Raw genomic sequence first — 24,548 nt, forward strand, 5'->3', positions numbered from 1 at the left:
GCTTTGATCCCAACAATGCCCTTATGAAGATCTAAATGCCCCAATTCACTTTGGGTTGTGGGTCCATATATTTGAACATTGCCGTTAGATCTAACGCAATAATTGTCATTTTTGGTGGCTGAATAGAACAATCAAAATATGACGATTGAGTTGCACGGTTACATCTGTAAATTTTGAAAATGATAAAACGTTTTATCTACCAATTGATATTCTAGCCAAAATTTTGAGTTCGATTATCATTTACTGCAAATAGTACAATTATTGATAAATAAATTGCTATAATAGAATAATGATCACTGTTAGATGCATAAATCAAAACGTGACAATGGGTTGCAACGTCTGTCCCTATATTAATTACAAAACAAGGCTGCTTATGTTTACAATATATTCCATGAGGTTCAGTTTTATAATAGAGTTCTATTTTATGTGAATGAATCATAGCAAAGGAAATCAAACTTATTTTACTACTTATTTTTCTGTCTTACCATTTCCATTTCAACTTGAAATTATTATTATTATTTTTTGGAAAGGAACTGGAAAAATTAATCACTTTTATTTAATTTTTTCCCCAAAAAAAATTCTTTCTATTATTTTATCGAAACACACGCATGACATTTCATGATATAAATAATAAATCAAACCATTTAACCAGTTTTAGCGTCAGGTTAACCGGTCGGTAGGAGTCTAGGAGATGGGGTTAACTCTATTATTTATGAAGTTCATTGGAGATGCTGTATCCGATCCACACAAGTATAAAAAACACTAAAGATAGCACAATTCGAACAGAGGAACATAATTCAAAATCCTGTTTCTATGATCATCTCAGCAGCAGCACCCATAGCGCCAATCCCACTAATTCCTAGAAGGGACAGCGCCAAGTCTTCCTCATTCCATTGTTTTAATCCCCTGCTAACTCTCTTAACGACTTCGACATCGACTTCCAGCATCCAAGCAGGGGTGCAGCTAACCATCAAACTTATGTATCCGGTGACGTATGCTCTATAAGTAGCTTTGTTGCAGCCGAGTGAAATTTTTCCATCCAAGGCACTTGCCAGGAATTCCAGGTGCTTCTCGAGAACCTTAGGTCGTCTCTTGGATGCGGGTGATGTCAGGTCCACTCCCCATGCAAATATACCTGTATATACGGTGAAATATGCAAGAGCGTAACCAACCATCATAGCAACCATACCCCCTGATTTCTCACTGCTCGATTCTGACCCATGAATCGAGGATATTAGCCATGAGGGTAGAGTTTCTTTGATCAAAATTTGAACCAAATTCAGACCGCCGGTAATCCAAACCAGAGAAGCTGCCAGTGATGCTGCAGTCTTCACTTGGGTCATTGAAGATGCAAGAGAAACCAGGCCATACTTAGAGCTGTACTTGGTTTTCTTGAGTTCTTCTATTTTTTCTTTGGGTAAACAGTTATTCAGAATATCTTTCACCGTGAGCATCAGAAGAGAGAGAATTTCTTCTGTAATAAACATGACATTTCTCACTGATTGATGAACTCGTAAATAAAGCACTCCAGGAGCGACTGCAGATAATCCACCGGCAAAGTGGGAACCAAAGCCATGACCAAGAAGAGCACCAACGCCACCATTGCTTGCTACTGAAGAAGAATTTAACCCAAGTACTGCTGTAAAGCATACTTTCAGGAGTTGGACAACGGCATCACTATTGTGGTGGAAGACCGTCTGTGCCGCACAGAAGACAAGAAAGTCACTCCAGCGCTTAACCTTTTGAGTCCACAAAGCAGCTATTATTGACATACAAGGCCAGGGGCAACAGATGCCAAGGTTACTCAAGGCTGGGCCTACCAAATTCAGAAAACGCCGAGAAGGTTTGTCGAGTTTATAGGTTATTGTGAGGCTCACAAGGGCAGCCAGCGGAAGCGGTATAGTCACAGGAGAGGTTCCCACTGCAAGTAAGACACTAATCAGTATAATAGTTGCGAACTAGGTACTTTTTTCTCCTTTCAATGAAAAAAAGACAAATCCTAGATCCATGAAGTGTCTAGGAATCTCTGTTTCTGAAGCAGGATTCGTAATACAAGGTAAAACTGGAAAACCCACTTTGTAATTCAAATAAAAAAATAACTCGGAACAATAAAAATATTAATCTCAAACCTTTCACCTTAATAACAGATAGCATTCAAAACTTAATTTTTCTAATATAATTTTAATTTAAAGTCAAAAGACATCATGCTGTAAAATCCAAATTCAGAAAACTCTGCCAGCAGCATAAGGCAAAGGCAACAAGTAGTTGTTAGGCAACTTGATTTGCAAATAGCAAAGGTGTGCACCTAAAGCAAGACATGGGACATTAACCCCAGTAGAAGCTAAAATTTTGTTTATCTGTTCCTCAATGTTGGATAAATTTGCAGCAGGGCTTGGCCAGTCCATTCCATTCATGAGAGCAGGCTTCCAAAGGCCCCGGGTCACTTCTGCAGAAAAGTAACTTACTATCGTCCCCAATGAAGCAGGAAGAAAGTCAGCAAGATCTTTGAGCCCTGAGGTGGAAACATGAAAGTAATGTCTGATTAAATAAAAAAAAATAAACAATTCATATAATTTGGATTTTTTTTTTACAAAAAAGAATCAACAGATATTAAAAGTAAGATGTGCATAAAATGATGAGAGACATTTCAAAGTAAAGATATTCAGTAGTCATGAAAATCATAAATGCAGGTTTTTAAATGGATTTCTAAAATAATTTCTCCCGAACTTCTGCAAATATTTTTGCCACTGAAAATAAAATTCAATTTATTTTATGTAATTATCTAAAAAACTTTTATGGCCGTGGAATTAACAAGAGCCTGTCAGTCATATCAATTACGCAGGGTACAAATGGTAATTCATTTTCTAAAAGCAGCCTTTTATTTATCCAGGTAGGAAAACATGTGACTCAAGTTTGACATGAAGACTACAGCACCAACGGCGAAAGCACTCTGCTGGGCCGACACTGACACTGAGAGACGAAAGCTAGGGGAATCTTGCATGCATTATGTTAGGTATCAAAGAAAATCTATTTTGGCTTCAAAAGCAAAACATGCTAATTAATCAGTTAAGACTACAGCATATTTACAAAAACAGCATAGCATGCATCTTCGAGGAAGTACAAGATTTATGAAATGTGACAGGTCTATAAGATATTGGCCAACCAGTGGTCAGTTCACGTGGTGTTAGTTTCCCATGGGCACAAGCAGCAAGGGCAGCATCAAGAACAAAGGGAACTGCTTCAAGAATATCCCAAGCAGGTAATTTAAGACACAGAAATGAATCATCAGTTCCAGATGCAGACGAGCTGCTGCTTCCAGAGGTAGGAGTCAGCGGTTGACCACCTCTATTTATTTTTTTGAACATCATGTATATGAGAGCCTCAACAATCTGATGAACAGGATTTCCAGGCACCAGAGCAGAAAGAATAGATGAAATGCACTCTTGGTGTTGTCGGTACCAACGCTTTAGTTTTGGAAAAGAATCCATAAATATGGGATCAGTGGAAGACGGATGCGCCAGTCTGGACAGCCTACTTGCTGTTTTTTTATTCTTTAGTTGATTCTCGTACACTTCTAACTGGGAATTGCGAACCAGCAACAGGTATTCCGGTGTCAATTGGGATCCAACTGAGCGGACATCTCCCATTACATGGTCCAGTGGCGGCCGATCAAATCTCCACAATCGCAACAACAGATTGAATGCATTTGAAAACACAGTATGAGAAGAGATTTCTTCTCCAGTACTAAGAGTCCATGACATATTGGGTGATGAACCAAAGACCTCACAGATTGGCATCAAGACAGCAGCAAGTTGGGGAACCTGTAAGATAGTTGAATAGTTGTTGCAAGAGTGCATGTGACAACATTCTGAGTTAACAACGTTTCCATAAAACCTATTCATCTTAGTTATCTTACTCCCACCCATTTCAATAATAATCTCTGGGTCATTTTTTAATCTAAAAATAAAGTTATTTTTAGTTCCTGCACAAACCCATGCTTCATTTATAGATATCGACAAAGGTTAAATTACATGGTTAAAAGCAAAATATGAAATGATCGGCATACTACAAGAATACGCTAATCTATCAGGTCGTGGGTTTAAACTAGTTGATTTTCCATACATGATACAACTCTACCAAAGTACAGAAGAAGAGCAAAGAAATGAAGTTGGACCTACCAAACCGTGCAAGGAAAAAATCTGCATACAATCAACAGATGATATCCCGCCAAGGAGAACATTCAGAACTGGTGCATAACCTAACAAATAACTCTCGTTTCCAGAAAAATTTGTGGGAACTGCAGGTGCAAGCAATCTTACAATGAAAAGAGCAGTATGTTCCTGTCAGCACGAGAAAAGACGTCACTGAATGAGTAACGAAGTGCAGAGAGCTACAAAAGACGGGCTCATAGGGATATCTTGTCCCAAAATCGCATGATCCTCCATTTAAGGACTATATAATGGGAAATGGATAATGGAACAACCCAAAAAGAGAAGCGGCTACACTGCTTTGGGCTTAAGTATCAGTGAACTAAATCAAGAGTCTCGAACTAACATTACAAGTTACACGATATTTATAAACAATTACCTGAATATTCCAACCTCGACTTAGAGAAGCCCCACAAAATATTGTAGTGGCAGAAATCTTCTCGTCATCAGTACCGCTGATAGCTATCTCGTACAATCTCTCAATCTCTACTAAGCTTCCATCAATTGCATAACCTCAAATCAGTTTTAATTAATACCGCCAGGGATATATACGAATATATATTGAAAATAAGAAGGATCTGGTGGCCTCGGTTGATTTATAAGAACTAAGCTCAATTTCGGCTGCCTTATTTGAATTGACAACTGGCTAAGTAAACAGATTGAATTATAGCAACTCAGCTTCCTTACAGCAGATGATATTCAAAATAGGGAACTGATAACCCAGCACTGTTTTACTGTGATATAACAATGAAGGATATGATTAGAAAATCCACTAACTGTGGATGGGTGGTAACATCCTGGGATAAATTGATACCAATCCATAAGTTTGTTATGGGATATCATGAAATGATAATATCAGCTAGATTACTGTTGTCCACCGGCCCACACAAACCCCCCACCCCCGCCAAAAACAAAAGAAAAAAGAAAAGCCAAGAAAAGAAAAGCATTGCCATTTCATAAATTTTGATTTTGATCACAAACACGGTCAAGAAGTGTGCACCAATAACACTACAAATATTTCAGAAAAGCTAGATATTGAGGTCCTCCATTTGAATATATATCAAATTTCCACAAGTTAGTTAATGACGATATTAACTTCCAACTTAAAAATTTTATCTACCTAGTGGCAGGAGTTGATGCCAGTGCATTGACAATTGTAGGAGTTAAAGGTGATCCTCTCATCAATGCTGACCAACAAGGAACTTGTCCGGAAATACTGCGTGGAATTTGGTCGCAATGTCCCTTTATGTATCCAGGCCACAGGTAAGCTGATGTATCCAAAACATTTCTAGCTATGCAAGCCTCAACAATCAGATGCCGAAGGTCCCCGGCTGCAAATTGTCTGAGCAATTAGAAGCAAACCAAATGGCCACAAGAATGGATATTAAGAACAAGGAAACACAGAGGTAGTATATCATCATCAAACCATCACAAATAGACCCATCCCTACCTCTCCCTATCTAAGCCATTTCTCACCATGAAAATATGAAAGGAAAAAGTTAAGTCCCACAAACAAAGTAACTTGAAATACATGTAGATATGGACAAACCAAAAGGAAACAAACAAATACCATAAATGCAAATACAGCCCAAGACATGAAAAGCGCAGAAATCAAGGAAAAAGCAAGGAGTGAGACAGAGAAGTTACAACCATTTTTCACTTTACAACAAGAAGCTTTTATACCATTAAGTGGGGTCTGCTGTGTGAATTATCTTTCGCCATTCTGTTATATCTCCTACCATATAATCATTTGTATTTAAATGAATTTTATCCTATTTTATTGTTGTTAACCAAGTATTCTTGTTATTAAGCAATGGACTTGGACATAACTCACCCCAAAAGCTAGCTCAAGGGGGAGGTAGGGATCTTCCAGGAACTCTATCTAACCGATATGGGACATATTTCAACACACACCCCCACACGCCCAGAAATAGGCATCTAGAGCGTGGAGATATTAACGGGTGACACAACTATGGGCAGTCCAACACATACCGCCTGGGCTCTAATACTATGTTGAGAAATGAACTTGGACCTAACTCAATTCCAAAAGTTAGCTCAAAAGGAAGGATTGTCCTTGTCTGTGTAAGGAATTCCTAGAAACACTATCCAACCGATGTGTGACATATCTTACTTCAACCCTTTTGAATCAATGTAAAACATCTCTATCAACCCCTCAGTTGTTTCAAAAAAACCGATCCTAGTCTCCTAGATACTTAAGACTCTAACATACAAGTAACTCGTCATTTTCTATCTAAAACATTGTCTTACCACATTTAATTCTTAAATTTCATATGTTATATGATTACTCTAGTAAGTCTAAAACTTTTTACTTCCTATGTCTTTGCCAAGATTCGAGCTTAGCCTAATATGTTTTTTCACCTATATTAAGTAAATTGCATGCATAGGAATAACTGAGGCAGAATTCACTGAAAACAAGAGGCTTGGACGGTATAAAGGAATCACATCACACTGATTTGCTTGCAATTTATACTCTCATTTGACAGATAACAGAAGACTAATAAATTCCAAAAATATCTTTGTAAATACAGTCAAGATCTCCGAATCCCTCTCATGGAAAGTACATGTATAAAAAAACTCACACATATTTATGGGGAAGTCATTCAGGCTCATGCCATCAATGTGTCCATTGCCAACTGTTAGGCCTGAAACAAACATCATTGCTTTTATAGCAGCTTGATTGGCCAACGAACTGACAAGTGGTGGAGGAGTCAACAAGCCTTCAAAATCATTCAACCGCTGTAAGCTGGAAACTAAGTCCTGACGACGCTTGCCCGTGGAGAGGATATCCTGTCTTTGATTAATGCTGCTTCGTTCAGCTTCACGGATTAATGTGATCTCTTCTTCTTCAATAATATGGACAATTACTAGTATGACAACAGACAGTAGCACGCATAAACAAGTGTCAAGACGGGGAATAGGGCCTTCACTTAAATTCGTCTCCTGGTCAAATAGAAAGAAAATATGTCAATTTCCAGTGTAGATTTGATGCAAAGCATCCATACATAACCAAATCAAAATGAATTTCGATCATGTAATACAATCTTTATTAAGAGCTACCTTCCTAAAAACTAATGGAAGATGTTGGCAGACAGAGAAGACCAATTATAATATTTATACTGTGGCCCAAAAATTTCAAATCAAAACAATTTTACATGGACCAACACAACTACTGAGTCCTCACCCAAGGCTAAACCGTATTAGTTATTAAGGTTTTGCATACATTAAAGGTACAGAAGTTAACATTTCATTTTTCTTGCGAATTATATTTACAAAGGACAGCATAGCAGGAAGCTGGAACTCAGTTGACCAAACAAATTGCAAGGAGAATGCATATGTGTCATCAAACAGAGTTATACTTAACACGAGAGCAAAAAGAATACAGACAGACTAAACTACAGATTACAGTGGGGTCAAGTTATATTGTTTCATCATTTTCAACAATTTCTTACCCTCTCAACAAGTCGTAAAGCTGCGATCCACAAGCCAAGAAATGAATCCTGCCAAGTGGTTTGATTTAGAGCCTGGAGTGCCTTAACTAAACCTGAAATACCAATCTAGATCAGCAGATCTAAAGTACATTAAATAGCTGTCCAACCATGTTTCAAAAGATATACCTGTAAGCGTTTCAACAGCAGCAATGGTCGTCACTTGCATTCCACTTATTGCATCTTCCAAATAAAGATCTATGGGAAGCCAAAGTTCTGATAGAACAGTACCACGGCTTTGACCAGCAGATGATGGGGGTGACCTGGCTGTAAGAGTGTGGTATTGTTTCTGTGAGTTCGTTTTGCATTTACATGGCAAAACATGATGTTTATCAGATGTTAACCGTGAGAGTTCCTCTGGAGAAATAACTTTTGAATTTCTCAGAGATGATGAATTTGCAGTGAGCAGTCTCAAATTGTGCATAAAGCATTCCCAGTGCATTGGCCTAAAAGCAAATGGGACGAATGCATGCTTCAGTGCTGTATGCAACCATCAAAAATCCAACTCACATTTCTATATAATAATTTATAGAGAAATCGAAAGGAAACAAGAATATTACATGTTTCGGCGAGCCAAATAAAGGATTCCAGAAGTTACTTTGTTCTGGAAAAAATCACCAAGTAGATCCACAGCAAAAACAGTATTAATTTTGCTCATTGCTGCCTGACGTTCCCCTTTCTTTCCGTCAAAATTATCAGCATAATCTATCTCCATGTCTTGATTCCTGGTCGGCCACCTAGATTTCTTTTCAGGAGTGAGTTCTATCAAACCTTCATCATCAAGTGATACATCGAGTAATCCCCATACAATTCCAAATATAAATTCCACAATAAGAAGCCCTGGTTCGGAGGATTGAACTCCGAACACCTGATAAAATTGGAGGACATTGTTTATCGATTCCATGACCCTGCAATTGGATACTTCATCTCATCAATGATTACAAAGAAGGATCAATACTGTTGTATAGTATGGAGCAAAATTGCAAGACAGAATTTTTTCTGTTTGGTTTCCACACTGAAATTTTACTTTTTATTTAATAAGATCGCTGAACTATGAACAATCCGACCAGTTTGTCTATAATCATTCTACGCCAAATAAATGGCAACTACTCCACTCACGTTTGGCATCTTCACAAGATTTACCTATTACCATGAAGATAAAGATCATTGAACAGCCCATCGCTAGCTAAAGAGTGAGCTAGTGCATAATTTACATCACATATAGCAAGACAAAAATAATCTTCATATCTGAATCAAAAGATGCATACTTTTGATAGTTGGGACCATTAATTAGAGATGGCAGGGAAAACACATATCTCTTAACAAGCTCCATATAGAGTCTATATGCCACTGGATGCTTCCTTCGCCTCGGAATTATCCTGCAATAACAACGTGCAAGTAAAAATGTTGCATATGACAAACATGTAAAATTCCAAGCAGTACGAAATGATGATTTCACACGAAATGACCGACATGGTTAACAAAATGAAAGCAAACCTCGTGAAGAGAAGAGCGATAACGAACATGGGAGGAATTACACGAATCGTCAACGCCTTCTCAAGGAATTTCCATGCTATAGGGACGTTGTTTGACCAGCAAATGTGAGAAACAAGTAACTCCGCCACTTCAACTGAGGGCATGGACACGCCGGCGGCGTTGAGGCTTGAAGACAGCTGCATGACCCAAATCAGGGGGTCAGTGCCCCTTTCCTGCGCCGCTTTCGTCAACTCCAGTATAGCGTCCCATGTCCGCTGCGGCGGCGGCGTCCCCGCCATATCAACTCACAATTACAATCCTCCCCGGAGATATTGACCGGCGATTAGGTTCATGGAATTTGGGGGCCGCAGGAGAAATTCGAGCACACGGCGCCAGCGGAGCGAGTGCAGCGGGCATTAATTTTGAAGTGTTGACGAGCACGCCTGTGTATCCGGAGCTTCACCTATAATTTTTCCTTTCATCGAAAATCATTTTTTTAATATATTAATAATGTTGAACTTGAATATATTAAATTAAATTTTCATAAAAAAATATTTAATAATGAAATCAAATTTTTATCGAGAAAATATTTTTATAAATTATGTGATTTTATTTATATTGAGCAAGAGTAAATATTGAATTACTCAACTATTTAATAAAAACAATATTCGCATAAAGACTTCATTATTTATTTAATAAAATTATTCCTTCAATTTTTTAGAATAATTATTCCTTTATTTTGCCATAACAATAATATCAAAAAAAAAATATTGTCCTAAAATCTCTAATACTCTTCCTAACTTTATTAGAACTCCCTAGGCAAAAGATTCTTTACTATAACTCCCTAGGACCACCAAACTTAAATATTTTAATATTTAATTCTTGTGCTGGATTTATGCTAATCTATGCTTGAAATCTATAGGTTCTATGCTTAACTTGTAAAGGTTTAATGTTTGAATCTGGAGATTTTGTGCTCATTTGCAGTATAAAGAATTATGCGGAAAAATGGTATCAAAGATTTAGGTTAATTATTCAGACATAATATTATTCGTTAATTCATGTTTTTTTTTTGTTGAGTAGAAGATTTTACAAAAAGATGACTTCAAACGAAGGTTTGAATCAAGAGGATTTTATTCATACGAAATCCTATAAACAAGTTAATCTATTCACAATAGATTACTTACAACAGGTTGCGACTAATGCTCTCAAATTTGAAGAGATAAAAAAAAATGATTTCTAACTCTAAATTTTTAGAGATTACCCCAGATTCCTCTAAACTCTCCGGAGATCTTAGAGAAATTCAAAAGACGGTACAATATTACAGCAATCAGTTGTATGAAATACCTCGACAAATTGAAGAAATCCTTAAGAAACAAGAAGAAATTCTTGGAACTCTAAAGGATCTTTAAAATAAAATCCTAAACCTAGAACATACTTCTGGTTCTAGAAAAAAAAATACAGGAGGAAGGTTACCACTCTCGTTTGGTACCGAACCTTTGTTACATCAGAAAGGTAAAACCAAAATGGTTCAAAAACCTTTAACTAATGATGAAATGATGATTAATCTTATAAAAGCAGTATCAGATAAAAACACTATCTGATGACTACTTTAGAAAGATTAAATCTCGAGGATCTACAAAATCTTGCGGATTCTTTTGAGAATCTCAAAGTTGTAGATCTAAAAATGAATTCCCCTGAGGGTGAACAACCGATGAGAAATCCCCCAAAATATGTGGTAAAAACAAAAGAACCACATAGTGAGTTCCATGTGGGAGAAAATTCACATCCAGCAGGAACCAGATCAAGAAGGAGTAAAATACCACTACATCAAACTCCTTATGGAAAAACTGTTTTAGACCCGATAAATCCTTATGGGGTTATGTTAAACCTTGATGTTTTGGACTTCAAAAACAAAGAAGATCTTATAGATGATTGGATGTCAGCTATGAGAATTGCAGCAGGGACATTAGATCTCAATAAAGAAGTGTAACACCCGGTATTTTAAATACGTAAATCCGCATGCATAATTAGGATATTTAAATAATTTAAATTTGTGATTTATGGGTTAAATAATTATGTGAATTATTTGTGCATGATTTAATTTATTTTCAAGCACTTAACCCATAATTAGTGATTTTTATGATTTATGGCATTTTAATTATTTGATCGCGTAGACGGGACCGTGGACGGACGAGATGACAACTTTCTATCCAAATTATTTTATGAGTCTTATTTGAGCCCAAAAATATTATTTTGAGATTTATTTCCTTAAAATTTTTAGTATTTAATTTTATATAATTTTAGGAGTCCATTTTTATCCAAATTTAGCCATTTAATGACTTTTAATTATTTTTAAAATTCCCTTAATTTGTAATTTCGAGATTTTTATGTTTTAATTTAAGTTATTAGAATTTTTTTAACTTTTATTTAGAGTATTTAAAACTTTTAATTATTCTAAAACCTATTTTAATTAAATTAAAAACCTAGACTAATTTAAAAACCTAATTCTACCCTACCCAACCCCACGCCAATCTCTATCACACCAGCCGACATCTCACCCTCCTCCATCATCTTCTTCATCGATTCAAGACATCTCCAAGACTCCATAGCCATTTTTCTTCGAAGCTTCAAGTTTGCTCGTCGTCCCGTCATCGCGGAAGTCGTCTTACGCTCGTTTCTCTTCGTTCTTCGGTGAAAGGCATGGTTCTTTCTATATTTTTCGTACCATCTCAGTTATTATGGTGTGCGCATGGTGTATGAATCAAAACTTTAAAGAATTTGCAGAAAAAGCCTCGGTTTTCATGAATTTTTGTGACTTGTGGTGTGTTTTGATTGTCATACTCACGTTTCTTGGCCATGGTTGTATCTAGGCTGTAGGTAAGGGTCCCTAGGTTGTTAGAGAATGGTCTGAACTCGAATGGCTCGAGTGGTTCGAGCCAAACGAGCCCAGAAAAGCTGCTGGTGTGCATTCGGCTCCTAGGGTGCGCAGTTTAGGGTTCAGAGAAAGGGTGGTCGGCTCAATGGATGGGGGCTGCATGGGGTCAGGGCTAGGGTCGGGTTAGGACCGCCCAGACGTGGGCTACGTCTGGGCGGCAGAGCTCCGGCCAGGGGCGGCCGGAGCAGGCCGGCAGCAGCCATGGAGTGGCTGCTGCTCACGGCCGAGGCTGCGCAGGGTAAGGGAAGGGTTTGGGTTTCGGGTCTAGGGTCTAGGAAGGGTCTGGGCCGGGTCTGTGGGGCTCGGGTCGGGTCAGTAGGTTAGGGGGTCGGGTTAAATTGGTCCGGGTCCGGGTCTTGTGGGCCGGGCTCGAGTCTTTTTATTTTTTTAAAGTATTTTATGAATTAATTGGTTTTTGGGCCAATTAATTAGAAATAAAATTATTTGGGAGTCCAAATAATTTTATTTGGGCTTTTAAAATTTTAATTAAGTTAGTCCATTAATTTTATGGGCTTTTGGGCCCATAAAAGTTATTGGGCCAGTCTTTGGGTTTTTGGGCCCATTGGGCCAGTCTAAGTTGTTATTGGGCCTATGATGATTTATGGGCTTTAAATTATTTTATTGGGCTTAGAATTATTTTATTGGGCTTAAGTATGTTAATGGGCCAGTCTCAGTGTTAATGGGCCAGATTTAAGTAAATGGGTTTGAGTGTTAGGGCCAGCAGTCCAGTACAATCCATGAGAAATTTGCATGTGTCCTGAGTATATATTTAATTATTTTTATGCATTGGAGTTATTTTTAATATTTATATGTTAGTAAGAAATTAAATTAAATATATATGAAGGACACACACAATTTATTTAAGTACATGCATTCATGAAATCAATTTTTATGCTATGATTGAAGTTCTATGGTTGAGCAAATAAAATATTTTAGGTGGAAATTGAAGTAGTGTGGCCATTTATGTATGGGCAGTTTCTGCCATTTATGTATGGATGGTTCGCCACCAGCCTCGTACGATGGTTTCTTAGACTGATCAGTCGCACTATAAGTATGGGTCACACTTACGGATAGGACCATTCGATGTTAAGAAAATAAGTGCTCAACAACTCAAGTATGTATGATATTATGTATGTTACGTATAATTCAGTGATTTCTTTAAGCAACATTTATGTTATTATTTTTGGAGGCATGCTCATGCATTTATAGGTTAAGTATTATGTATGAAAGTGTATTAAATTATTTTAAACCCTTGTTAGTATGCATGTTGGGTCTCTAGGCTCACTACACTGATATGGTGCAGGTGAGTACGTAGAGGAGCAGATTACCCCTACCGGTGGTGAGGACGTATGAGCGGAGCTGCAGTGGCCCCGTGACCGTAGTCTGCATCGTGCTAGTGTTCTATGCATGAATATTTTAAACACTATTTTATTTGAAGATTTTATTCCAGTGTTGAGATTTAAGTATTATTTTCACGCAACTTTTTAGTGTATGCACTGTTGATTAAATTGTTTTGAATTATTTTAAGTATTGCATGATTCAGACGTTTTAGTAATTATTTTTATGTTGCATAATTATTTATTAAATTTTAAATATCTTTTATGGTTGTACATATATGTATGGGCATATATGTATATATATATATATATATATATATATATATAAATATTTTGCTTAGTATTTATTTTAAAATTAAAAGAAAAAGAAAAATTTTTAAATTTTCCGCATTTTTGAAATTTATAAGTCTAGGATGTTTCAAGAAGGATTCATTAAACTTCTAGAAATGAGTCTAATGGGATCTGTCAAGATCGCATGGGAGATGACTATGTCAGATATGAAGGAATCAATCTTAGCAGGAGAATCCCTCAGCGAGATTGGAGAAAGAATGGCTATCCTATTTAAAGCACAATTCATAGGGGTAGACTATTTCAATAATCAAGATACAGAGAAAAAGAGAAGATATACTCAAACTCTGTATAGCCTCGAGTTACATGATATCTGTTTAGTTGATGAATACATTATGTTATTCACTAAATACAGATGGAATTCGAGAGTCGAGAAAAATGTAGCTATTCAGCTATTTTTTTGCAAAAATGTCAAGTCTCTGGAGAGAAATGCTGATTAAAGAATACGTTCCATGTAATCTTGATACATTGGCAAGATGCGCGTCCTTTTTTAAAGAAAAATTGGCAGAATGGTGCCATATGGCAGCATTACAAAAGAACTACAAGAAAATAAGGGGTATAGATAAGCGTACACCTTTGTGTTGTAGAGAAAATGATCTTCCAACGATCATTGGAAACAGAACACAGGGATTTAAAAGGAAGAAATTCAAAAATAATCCCTATAATAAAAGAATGAAGAGTTCTTGGAAACCAATAACATTTTGGTCCAAACAAAAAGCCAGATCTTATAGATCAGGTAGAAGAAGTGAACCTATAAGAATGTCCCCAGCAACAGGCTCATCACAAAGCAGGGGAATAACACCATCAAGAAGAACTTTCAGAAGAACTCATACAAGGGCAAGTGAAAGTTTCAAGGATTACAACTGCTGGACATGTGGAGCAAAATGACATATATCTACAAATTGTCCAGAAACGAGAAAAAAGAAGTCAAACTCTTTGAAGCAACATCAGATATGGATGATGCGATTTTCTTTCAAGATCTAGTCCAAGTATATCAATTTGAGGATATCCCTTCAGATGAAAGCATATACGAAGAAGAGATATTATTTAGTCAAGAAGTTTCTGAGGATGAATCAGAATCAGAATCAGAGTAAAGAGGAGGTGTTTCGACATGAAACACATGAAAGTTTGGGTGGGTTCTTTAGTCAAACCACGATATCTCATAATATGGTTCAAAGGATTATGAGAGAAAATCCAACACTACAGAAGTACCAAGGATTTTCGGCAGGACAAATTGAAAGAGTTTTAGGAAACCTAGGGCTAAGACAAAGAAGACATAATTTGATTTATAAGGTATCCAGAAGGGAAATGGTGATTCCTATGGAATTAACCAGTAATCAAATTGAGATGCAATTGATTCTCTTTGAAGAAATTCGAGATGAATTACAGAAATTAAAAGCAGAAGTAGCAAAGACAATGTCTTGGATTCATATTGGAGCAATCCAGATTATGATCAAAGCTACTTTTAAAGAAGGAATAGATTCACCCATAGATATCATAGTATGCGATAAAAGAATGGGGAATATACAAGATGCGGTTCTAGGAACTATCTCAGGAAATTTGTGCGCAGGAAAAATTGTGGGAGTTATTTATCCAAGAATAGCCTACAATTTAGCTGATAGAGATTTTAGTCGAGCCTTGATGTTGCATCAAAACTTCAAGGAAAAAAACTAATGAAAGAAGGTAATAGGCAATATTCTATTACATATCAAATTTCATATGCTCTTTCTAATACTCACCATTCTGAATTATTTATTAGAAATGAGTTCATTGAAATTCCAGAGATATTTGGGAAAGTTGCTCATGCAATATACCCGGAAAGAATCGAGTTTTCTTTAATTCAGAAAACAGACATTCAAATTCAAGACAGACATGTTCTATACAGAGACTTTAAAATAGAACCCCGAAGGTTATCTTTCCAAGGAGACCGAATGACAAGTAGGAGATGGGACAAATCTCCTATTCAAGAAATTCCACCAGAAGAAAAGGAGTTTTCTATAATAGGAAAACTTAGATCTCCAGAAGGATAGAAAGAAGTGAAAATAGTATTCGAAATTACAAGTCATCAGAATCAGTTCCCTTGTAACTCGATTTACTATTTGGAACAACAAGAAAAAAGAACTTACCAAGGAGTGATAAATATTGGAGAATTGAAAGTTCAAATCTGTGGAATTCCAGGAAAAGAGATGGATCAGCTCATTCTTGGCCTAGAATTTCTGGAGGACCATAAACCATGGAAACGCCTTGAAAAAGGAATAGAGTTTATGGCAAAAGAGAAGACTTGGAGGATTCAATAAAAATTCTACGAGATGTAAAACCAAGAGAATTGGATAAGGGACAATCCCTTAAACAGATTCGAAAACTCTGTTTACAAACAGAGGAAGAAACAACTATTGAAATTAGTAAGTCATGAACATGATTTACTAGGACGCATCGAAGAAGTAGAAAGAAGTAACCATACTCTACCTTCTGAAGCCTTAGGAAAACTAAAGGTGAAAAGTCTTAATCGGATTACTGAGTTGCAACACATTTTGTTAAAAATGGCAGGGCCATTTAGTAATCCCTTTAAAAAATGACAACAAGTCCTTTTTCTATATACATTCCAATAGGAATGTTGTATGAACAATATAAGGCTGAATACTTTGTAGCTAATATTGACTCGGGAGCAGGAATTTGTACAGCAAAAAGAGGAGTCTTCCCTGAAGAATGTGAAGAAGAATTGCCAAAAATTTCTGGACGGGATTTCTCTAAAAGAATTTTAATTCTTTGCAAAGGAATAAAACAAGCAGAAATCCTCATGGGAGGAGCAGGTCAAACACCTTGGTACAAGGTAAAGACACCACCAATCTATTTCCATGATACAGGTGTTGGAAAACGTGTTCAGATCAATCAAGAATTGATACCCGGTGCAGCGGAAGTTTAAAAATTTTATTTTATTATATGGAAAGATTCCATATCAAGGGTATCAAAACTTTTACGATTAAATATGTGTAAGTAAAACAAATAATCACAATTAAATATTTTACCTTAAAATCTCAAAGCGAGATTATGGACACCAACAGAACTTAATCTGCTCTTCTTGTAAATCCCGGGAACCGATGGCATCACGATCAATCACCGGAATTAGGTCCACGAACGAAAAACAGAAACCCTCTGATTGACTGCACTAGAAATCAATCAGAAGTTTTACGTAGAGAATAAACAGATTTGATCTGTTAATTCGGATTGCAATTTTTCACAAAAATCACAGTCCGAATTTTCTCAAAAGGGACAGAGGGATTTTCGAAAATCCTCTTGAATAATTTGATTCAGTATTTTCGAAAATTCAAGAATGAACTGTATGGAATTTTCGAACACTGCTGCCTATTTATAGATAATTTATAGACTAGATTAAGTTATAATTGTATTAGGACTCTAACTCCTTAAAGCCCACAATCCATAACTTAAGCCCAACAAGGCAAGCCCGTTGTTCTAAAAATTAATATAAAATTCATCGTGACTCCGATTGATAAACTGATTTCACCAACGTGCACAGAAACCATTTCTGCATCTTTTAGAGTCAAGATAATTTTTCTGAATCCGAATTCAGTGATTTCCAAAAATGCTCATCCCTATGTCATTTTAGAAAATCCCACTCCCTTTAGTTAAGAAGTCCAACTTCTCTTTCATTAAATTTAACTCTTTAAGGGTGCCCATCAACATAATTAATTGGAACGTCTTTTAATTTTAAGTTATATAGATCGTTTTCAAGTTGTCCATTTCCAATCAAACATTCATTCTTGTAAATATTGCAAATCACATTCACAAAATTACAAGAAAAACCATCTCTATCAAGCATAGAAACAGAAATAATGTTTTTAACTAAATCTGGCACAAATAAAACATCTCTAAAAAATAACTTAAAATTGTTCTGCAAAACTAAATAAACGTCTCCCACTGCTTTGGCTTCAACTCTGGAACCATTTCCGAGCCTCAGCTGGGTCTCACTCATCCTAAGCTTATGACTTCTTGTCATCATCTGTAAATCATTGCAAATGTGAGATCCACATCCGGTATCTAATACCCAAGAAGTAGTATTAAGTGAAACATTTATTTCAATGTAAAACATACTCTTTGCAGTTCGCAACTGCTCGAGGTATTCATTGCAGTTACGTTTCCAATGACCGAGTTTCTTGCAGTGATGGCAAACATCTCCGGATATGTTCACGTTTGAAGCTTTTGTTTTGGCCTTCTTTTGTGGTACAATTTTCTTGGGTGAGGCATAACGTTTCTTACCCTTTCCACTTGGCCCCTTCTTGGAGTAAGAAGAGGAGCCAACCAAGAGTACCGGTTTATCCTTCTTTAATGTGGCCTCATAAGACACAAGCATATTGACCATCTCTTCAAGGGTGGCCTCTATCCTTTTCATATTGAAGTTCACAACAAATCCGTCAAACGACGAAGGAAGTGAAAGAAGTAACAAGTCCGCGTTTAGCTCATGCTCCAATGTCAAATCGAGTGTTACCAACTTTTCAATGAGCCCAATCATGTGTACCCCATGCTCACAGACCGAAGTCCCATCTCGCATGCGGCATGTCATGAGCTCTTTGATGGTGGCATACCTCTCCGACCTTGACTGAGCTCCAAAAAGTTCCTTGAGGTGCATGTGTATGTCAGCAGCATTCACGGCATCCTCAAATCGCCTCTGGAGTTCATCAGACATTGAAGCTTGCATATAGCATTTAGCCTTGATATCATTAGGGGTGTTCAAACTTCGGATAAAACCGAAAAAACCAAAAATCCAAACCGGAAAAATCGAACTCCGAACCGAACCGAACCGAAAACCGAAATTTAAAATTCGGATATAAATGTTAAAACCGAAATTTATTTGGTTCGATTTTGGATTATATATCTCAAATCGAACCGACCGAAAAAACCGAAATTTTATTAATTAATAATTATATATATATAATTGTTTACATTATATATTTTATGAGATGATACCTAGTGACTAAATAATCATTTTTAATAATTTTTAGTTAATTGTTGTTTATTTATAGTCATTTAATGTTTGAATTTAAATATTTTACAAAACAATCATTTAAAAGATAACATATTATGTTTTAAAATATATTTATAATATTAATTAAAATAATTATATCAAAACCGAAATAACCGACCGAAATAACCGAACCGGTTTAGTAAAAAACCGAACCAAACCGAAGAAAAACGGTTCTGATATCGGATTATATATTTCTAAAACCGAAAACCGGAAAAACCGAAATAAAAAATCGAAAACCGTACCGAACGGACCGATGAACACCCCTAGATATCATGGTCCCACCATTGATCAAGTTTTGCCAATTCTTCCGGACTTATATTAGCCGATGCTTCCTTTGGAGGATTCTTTTCTAACACGTAGAAAATTTTCTCCGAGTTTAGAACAATCTTTAATTTACGGAACCATTCCGTATAGTTTGCGCCAGTCAATTTATTTTGTTCGAGAATTGAGTATAGTGGATTTCGCGAATTCATTGTAATGAAATACTGAAAAGAAACAGACAATAATCAGTGATTGTTTAATTAATTTACTAAGACATAAAATATGGCAAAATTTAATTTTATGAATTTCACTCCCACTATTTTAACGATTTCACTACCTTCTAGTCAAAACGGGAATCTCCTTTATTTAGTGGGAACATGGAGTTCAATTGACAAATCATAGTCTCGAATAATATCAGCCAACTATAATTTTCAAAAGGTAGAGCCCAATTACTTCCAAAGTAACCCCCATGTTTTTACCTCATGTCCAATAAGGGCCCAATAATATGACGCCGTTTATTGTGACATGTCAAGATAACCCATCAATATTAAGTTGTGGTGGACGGTCGCCATGTGGATCCCCCAATAATATGAGCCAATCCCATGAGAGTTCCACCCAACTTACAACATGTGTCGATCCAATGTACAGCTTTCCGACGAACGGGCCCCCCCCAATAATATGAGCCGGACCGTATCCGCGGGTAGCATCTCATACATTGATCGTTGATGGAAGGTAGGAACATTTAAACAATATTTAAATTCCCTTTTATAAATCTTAGTATCAATTTTAAATCATATTTAAAATGAGGGATTTTAATTTTTGAAAATTTGTCTCATCATGCAATTTATGTATGCTTGCGGGATTCATACAATTTAGTCTAAACATGCATACATCAATAATATCATATATTATTTAAGGATGATCGATCTCATTAACTAATCGACCCGTGGTTGCCAATCACGAGTCTAAGTCCAATCCTAGGTGATATGCAAGTATGCAATGCAATCCTATTACATTGAGCTTCCAATTTACATTTCTTCGATCTTCATTGTCTGCTGGGCCCACATTGTCTTCAAATCTTTGTCTCCCACTAAGTCTCATAATTTTACAATAAATTTCGATGACAAATATGGGATACATTTTTAGGGGTGGGAACGGGTCATAAACCAGTCCCACTTTTTATTACAAATGACAATCATATTGGGCTATAAACCAAGCCCATTAATAAAATCCAACAACAATAAGATAAATGTAAATTACCTAACATACACCTAAAATATTGGTCATGGCAATCGATCATCCTTTATTCAATAATTAATTCAATAATTAAATAATTGGATAAACATACAAAGACATCATAATTTAAAAAATAAAATCATATTTTATCTTATCCATCCATAAGATCATATCTTATCATCAATTGTACCAAAATAATTAATTTTATAAAATTTAATTTAACGAATAAAATTTATAAATTTTTCAAAAATTTAAATTTATCCAAAAATCAATTTTAAAATTTTCGGACTCGAACAATTCGATCCGATGCCTCGTGAACCAATCAAAAACAATTTTTGATCGGATCAAAAACTAGAATTTCAAAATATTAAAATTTTAATTAAAAATTAAAAATTAATTTTTCCGGGCTGCCCGGGACAATCCCGGGCAGCCCGCGCCCAAAAAGGGGGCCCGGGCAGGGCATCCCGTTGCTGCCCCTTGGGCAGCGACGCTCGTTGCCCCGGGCAGCGACGATCGCTGCCCGATTTGCCCATTAAATTTTAATTTTAAAAATTCGTTTTGTTTCAAAAACCGAGGCTTAAAAAATTTGTACAATCGATCAATTTAATCGTTTGATCTGAGCAACCTGGCTCTGATACCACTGTTGGAAAACGTGTTCAGATCAATCAAGAATTGATACCCGGTGCAGCGGAAGTTTAAAAATTTTATTTTATTATATGGAACGATTCCATATCAAGGGTATCAAAACTTTTACGATTAGAATATACAGTGACTATAAGATGTGTTTTATAATAGTGATCTCTCTTTATTCACTATCTCATCTTACTTACATTATAGTATATTCAAGGTCTTTATCAAAACAGCAATAGTATATCACAATATAACAATATGAAGAAAGATAAAGAAAATGCCATTAATGAATATAAATTATATTAAACAAAGATTGTTTATACATAGAGTCATAAAAGCCCTTTAGCCACAAGTTGGCTAACCGGGCACCCACTCTTTCAATCTCCCACTTGCCCTAAAGCCAACTAGTCATACTACGTAATCTCATTGCTTCGCGATGTTTGTCAAACAATAGTCCTGGCAAGGGCTTAGTAAGTGGATCAACGATATTGTCTGTAGAGGCCACTCTTTCGACAGTGATGTCTTCTCTTTCCACGATATCCCGGATGATGTGGTATTTCCTCAGTACGTGTTTGGACTTCTGATGAGACCTTGGTTCCTTTGCCTGAGCAACGGCACCCGTGTTGTCACACTACACCGGGACTGGACCAACAGCTTCAGGAATTACACCCAACTCTTGGATGAATTTCTTTATCCAAACCGCCTCTTTAGCCGCAGCTGATGTTGCAATGTATTCTGCCTCAGTGGTGGAATCCGCTGTGGTGTCCTGCTTGGAACTTTTCCAAGAGATAGCACCGCCATTGAGCACGAATACAAATCCAGAGGTTGACTTTGAGTCATCCACGTCGCATTGGAAGCTAGAGTCAGTATAGCCTTCCAACTTCAATTCTCTCCCTCCATAAACCATGAATAAATTCTTAGTCCTTCGCAAGTACTTAAGAATATCCTTCACGGCTTTCCAATGCATTTGACCGGGATTGGCTTGATATCTGCTCGTGAAGCTCAGAGCATAGGCCACATCCGGTCTGGTAGATATCATCCCATACATGATACTACCTATGGCTGACGCATATGATATGTGTGCCATCTTCTCTATCTCTTCATCAGTCTTGGGACACATAGACATGGATAGAGAAACTCCATGACACATAGGTAGATGTCCTCTCTTGGACCCATCCATTGAAAACCTTTTTAATATGGTGTCGATGTAGGTTGATTGAGTGAGTCCTATCATTCTTTTAGATCTATCTCTATAGATCTGTATTCCTAGAATATAGGATGCCTCACCTAAGTCCTTCATCGAGAATCTACCTGATAACCATATATTTGTTGACTGCAACATCCCTACGTCATTCCCAATGAGTAGGATGTCATCAACATAAAGTACTAAGAATGTTACCGCATCCTTAACTACTTTCTTGTACACGCATGGTTCTTCCGGGTTTTTGATGAAACCAAAATCCTTTATTATTTCATCAAATTTCTGGTTCCAACTTCTTGATGCTTGTTTGAGACCATAGATTGATCTCTGAAGCTTGCATACCTTATGCTCGCTTCCTATGAATGTGTATCCCTCAGGCTGCATCATATAGATCTCTTCCTTAATGTTTCCATTAAGAAATGAAGTCTTTACATCCATTTGCCATTTCTCATAGTCATACCAAGCTGCTATGTCAATAAGGATTCTTATGGACTTGAACATTGCGACTGGTGAAAAAGTTTCATCATAGTCAACTCCTTGTCTTTGAGTATAATCTTTTGCCACCAATCGTGCCTTGTAGGTCAATACCTTACCGTCAGGCCCAAGTTTTCTCTTGTAGATCCATTTACACCCAATTGGAACAATTCCATCGGGAGGATCTACTAAAGACCAAACTTGGTTCGAATGCATCGAATCTATTTTTGACTGCATAGCTTCAAGCCATAAATTAGAATCCGCATCAGAAATTGCATCATTGAAGTTTTTTGGATCACATCCAATGTCGGGTTCACTTTGATCCCCTTCAATAAGAAGACCATATCGAATAGGAGGTCTAGAATTCCTCTCGGATCTCCTAGATATAGGCGTGTCATCAATGGTTCCTGAGGTGTAGGATCGTTATTTTGTATCTCGGGTTCTTCTAGAATTTCTTCGAGTTCCATCATCTTGCCTTTCTTATCTAATATGAACTCCTTCTCCATGAAGGTAACATTCCTTGAAACAAACACTTTTGCAATGCGGATATGTTCACGTTTGAAGATTTTGTCTTGGCCTTATTTTGTGCTACAATTTTCTTGGGTGGGGCATAACGTTTCTTACCCTTTCCACTTGGCCCCTTCTTGGAGTAAGAAGAGGAGCCAACCAAGAGTACCGGTTTATCCTTCTTTAATGTGGCCTCATAAGACACAAGCAAATTGACCTTCTCTTCAAGGGTGGCCTTTATCTTGTTCATATTGAAGTTCACAACAAATCCGTCAAACAACGAAGGAAGTGAAAGAAGTAACAAGTCCGCGTTTAGCTCATGCTCCAATGTCAAATCGAGTGTTACTAACTTTTCACTGAGCCCAATCATGTGTACCCCATGCTCACGGACCGAAGTCTCATCTCGCATGCGGCATGTCATGAGCTCTTTGACGGTGGCATACCTCTCCGACCTTGACTGAGCTCCAAAAAGTTCCTTGAGGTGCATGTGTATGTCAGCAGCATTCACGGCATCCTCAAATCGCCTCTGGAGTTCATCAGACATTGAAGCTTGCATATAGCATTTAGCCTTGATATCATGGACCCACCATTGATCAAGTTTTTCCAATTCTTCCGGACTTATATTAGCCGGTGCTTCCTTTGGAGGATTCTTTTCTAACACGTAGAAAATTTTCTCCGAGTTTAGAACAATTTTTAATTTACGGAACCGTTCCGTATAGTTTGCATCAGTCAATTTATTTTGTTCGAGAATTGAGTATAGTGGATTTCGCGAATTCATTGTAATGAAATACTGAAAAGAAACAGACAATAATCAGTGATTGTTTAATTAATTTACTAATACATAAAATATGGCAAAATTTAATTTTATGAATTTCACTCCCACTATTTTAACGATTTCACTACCCTCTAGTGAAAACGGGAATCTCCTTTCCTTAGTGGGAACATGGAGTCCAATTGACAAATCATAGTCCCGAATAATATCAGCCAACCATAATTTTTAAAGGTAGAGCCCAATTACTTCCAAAGTAACCCCCATTATTTTACCTCATGTCCAATAAGGGCCCAATAATATGACGCCGTTTATTGTTGTTGGAAACGCGTCTCTCAGATCAATCACGATTGATACCCGGTGCAGCGGAAGTTTAAAAATTTTATTATGGAACAATTCCATAGTGTGGGTATCAACCGTTCAACGATTAAATTATAAGTGTGTGTAAAATTTAAATAACAATTATTAAATTTTACCTTCAATCTCGAAGCGAGATTATTGGACACCAACAGAATTAATCTGCTCTTGTTGTCTCTCCCTGGAACCGATGAACTCCTTCAATCAGGTCCACGAATGAGGTTTAAATCCCTCTGACAGATTGCACTAGAAAATCTGTCAG

The 24,548-nt window shown here is 36.8% G+C and overlaps 1 protein-coding gene across 2 annotated transcripts; it reads right to left on the reverse strand.

The window, feature by feature from the left end:
- Positions 1–683: 683 nt before the first annotated feature.
- Positions 684–9,659, reverse strand: LOC140889261 (mediator of RNA polymerase II transcription subunit 33A-like). Of its 2 annotated transcripts, XM_073296973.1 has the most exons (12): positions 9,212–9,659; positions 8,983–9,093; positions 8,275–8,622; positions 7,844–8,160; positions 7,679–7,770; positions 6,809–7,169; positions 5,329–5,539; positions 4,588–4,702; positions 4,179–4,340; positions 3,164–3,821; positions 2,306–2,512; positions 684–1,921 (listed from the first exon to the last, which is right to left on the reverse strand). In XM_073296973.1, exons 1-12 carry the CDS (start codon positions 9,487–9,489, stop codon positions 798–800), a joined length of 3,984 nt encoding a protein of 1,327 aa, XP_073153074.1. In that variant the 5' UTR covers positions 9,490–9,659; the 3' UTR covers positions 684–797. The 2 variants fall into 2 exon arrangements, with proteins under 2 accessions (XP_073153074.1, XP_073153075.1); XM_073296974.1 differs by lacking the exons at positions 8,983–9,093; positions 9,212–9,659 and having other exon boundaries at positions 7,844–8,194; positions 8,275–8,411.
- Positions 9,660–24,548: the final 14,889 nt, after the last annotated feature.

Source organism: Henckelia pumila, chromosome 3, assembly GCF_033568475.1.
Source record: "Henckelia pumila isolate YLH828 chromosome 3, ASM3356847v2, whole genome shotgun sequence".
NCBI lineage: Eukaryota > Viridiplantae > Streptophyta > Magnoliopsida > Lamiales > Gesneriaceae > Henckelia > Henckelia pumila.

What these genes read in the sequence shown, in the direction of transcription:
- LOC140889261 (XM_073296973.1), bottom strand. Translation starts at nt 9,489, where the DNA reads ATGGCGGGGACGCCGCCGCCGCAGCGGACATGGGACGCTATACTGGAG. An exon ending in TTTTTTCCTTGCACGGTTTG is followed by an intron (nt 3,822 to 4,178) that starts GTAGGTCCAACT and finishes ACTATCTTACAG; the next exon opens with GTTCCCCAACTTGCTGCTGT. An exon ending in ACCACGTGAACTGACCACTG is followed by an intron (nt 2,513 to 3,163) that starts GTTGGCCAATAT and finishes TTTCCACCTCAG; the next exon opens with GGCTCAAAGATCTTGCTGAC.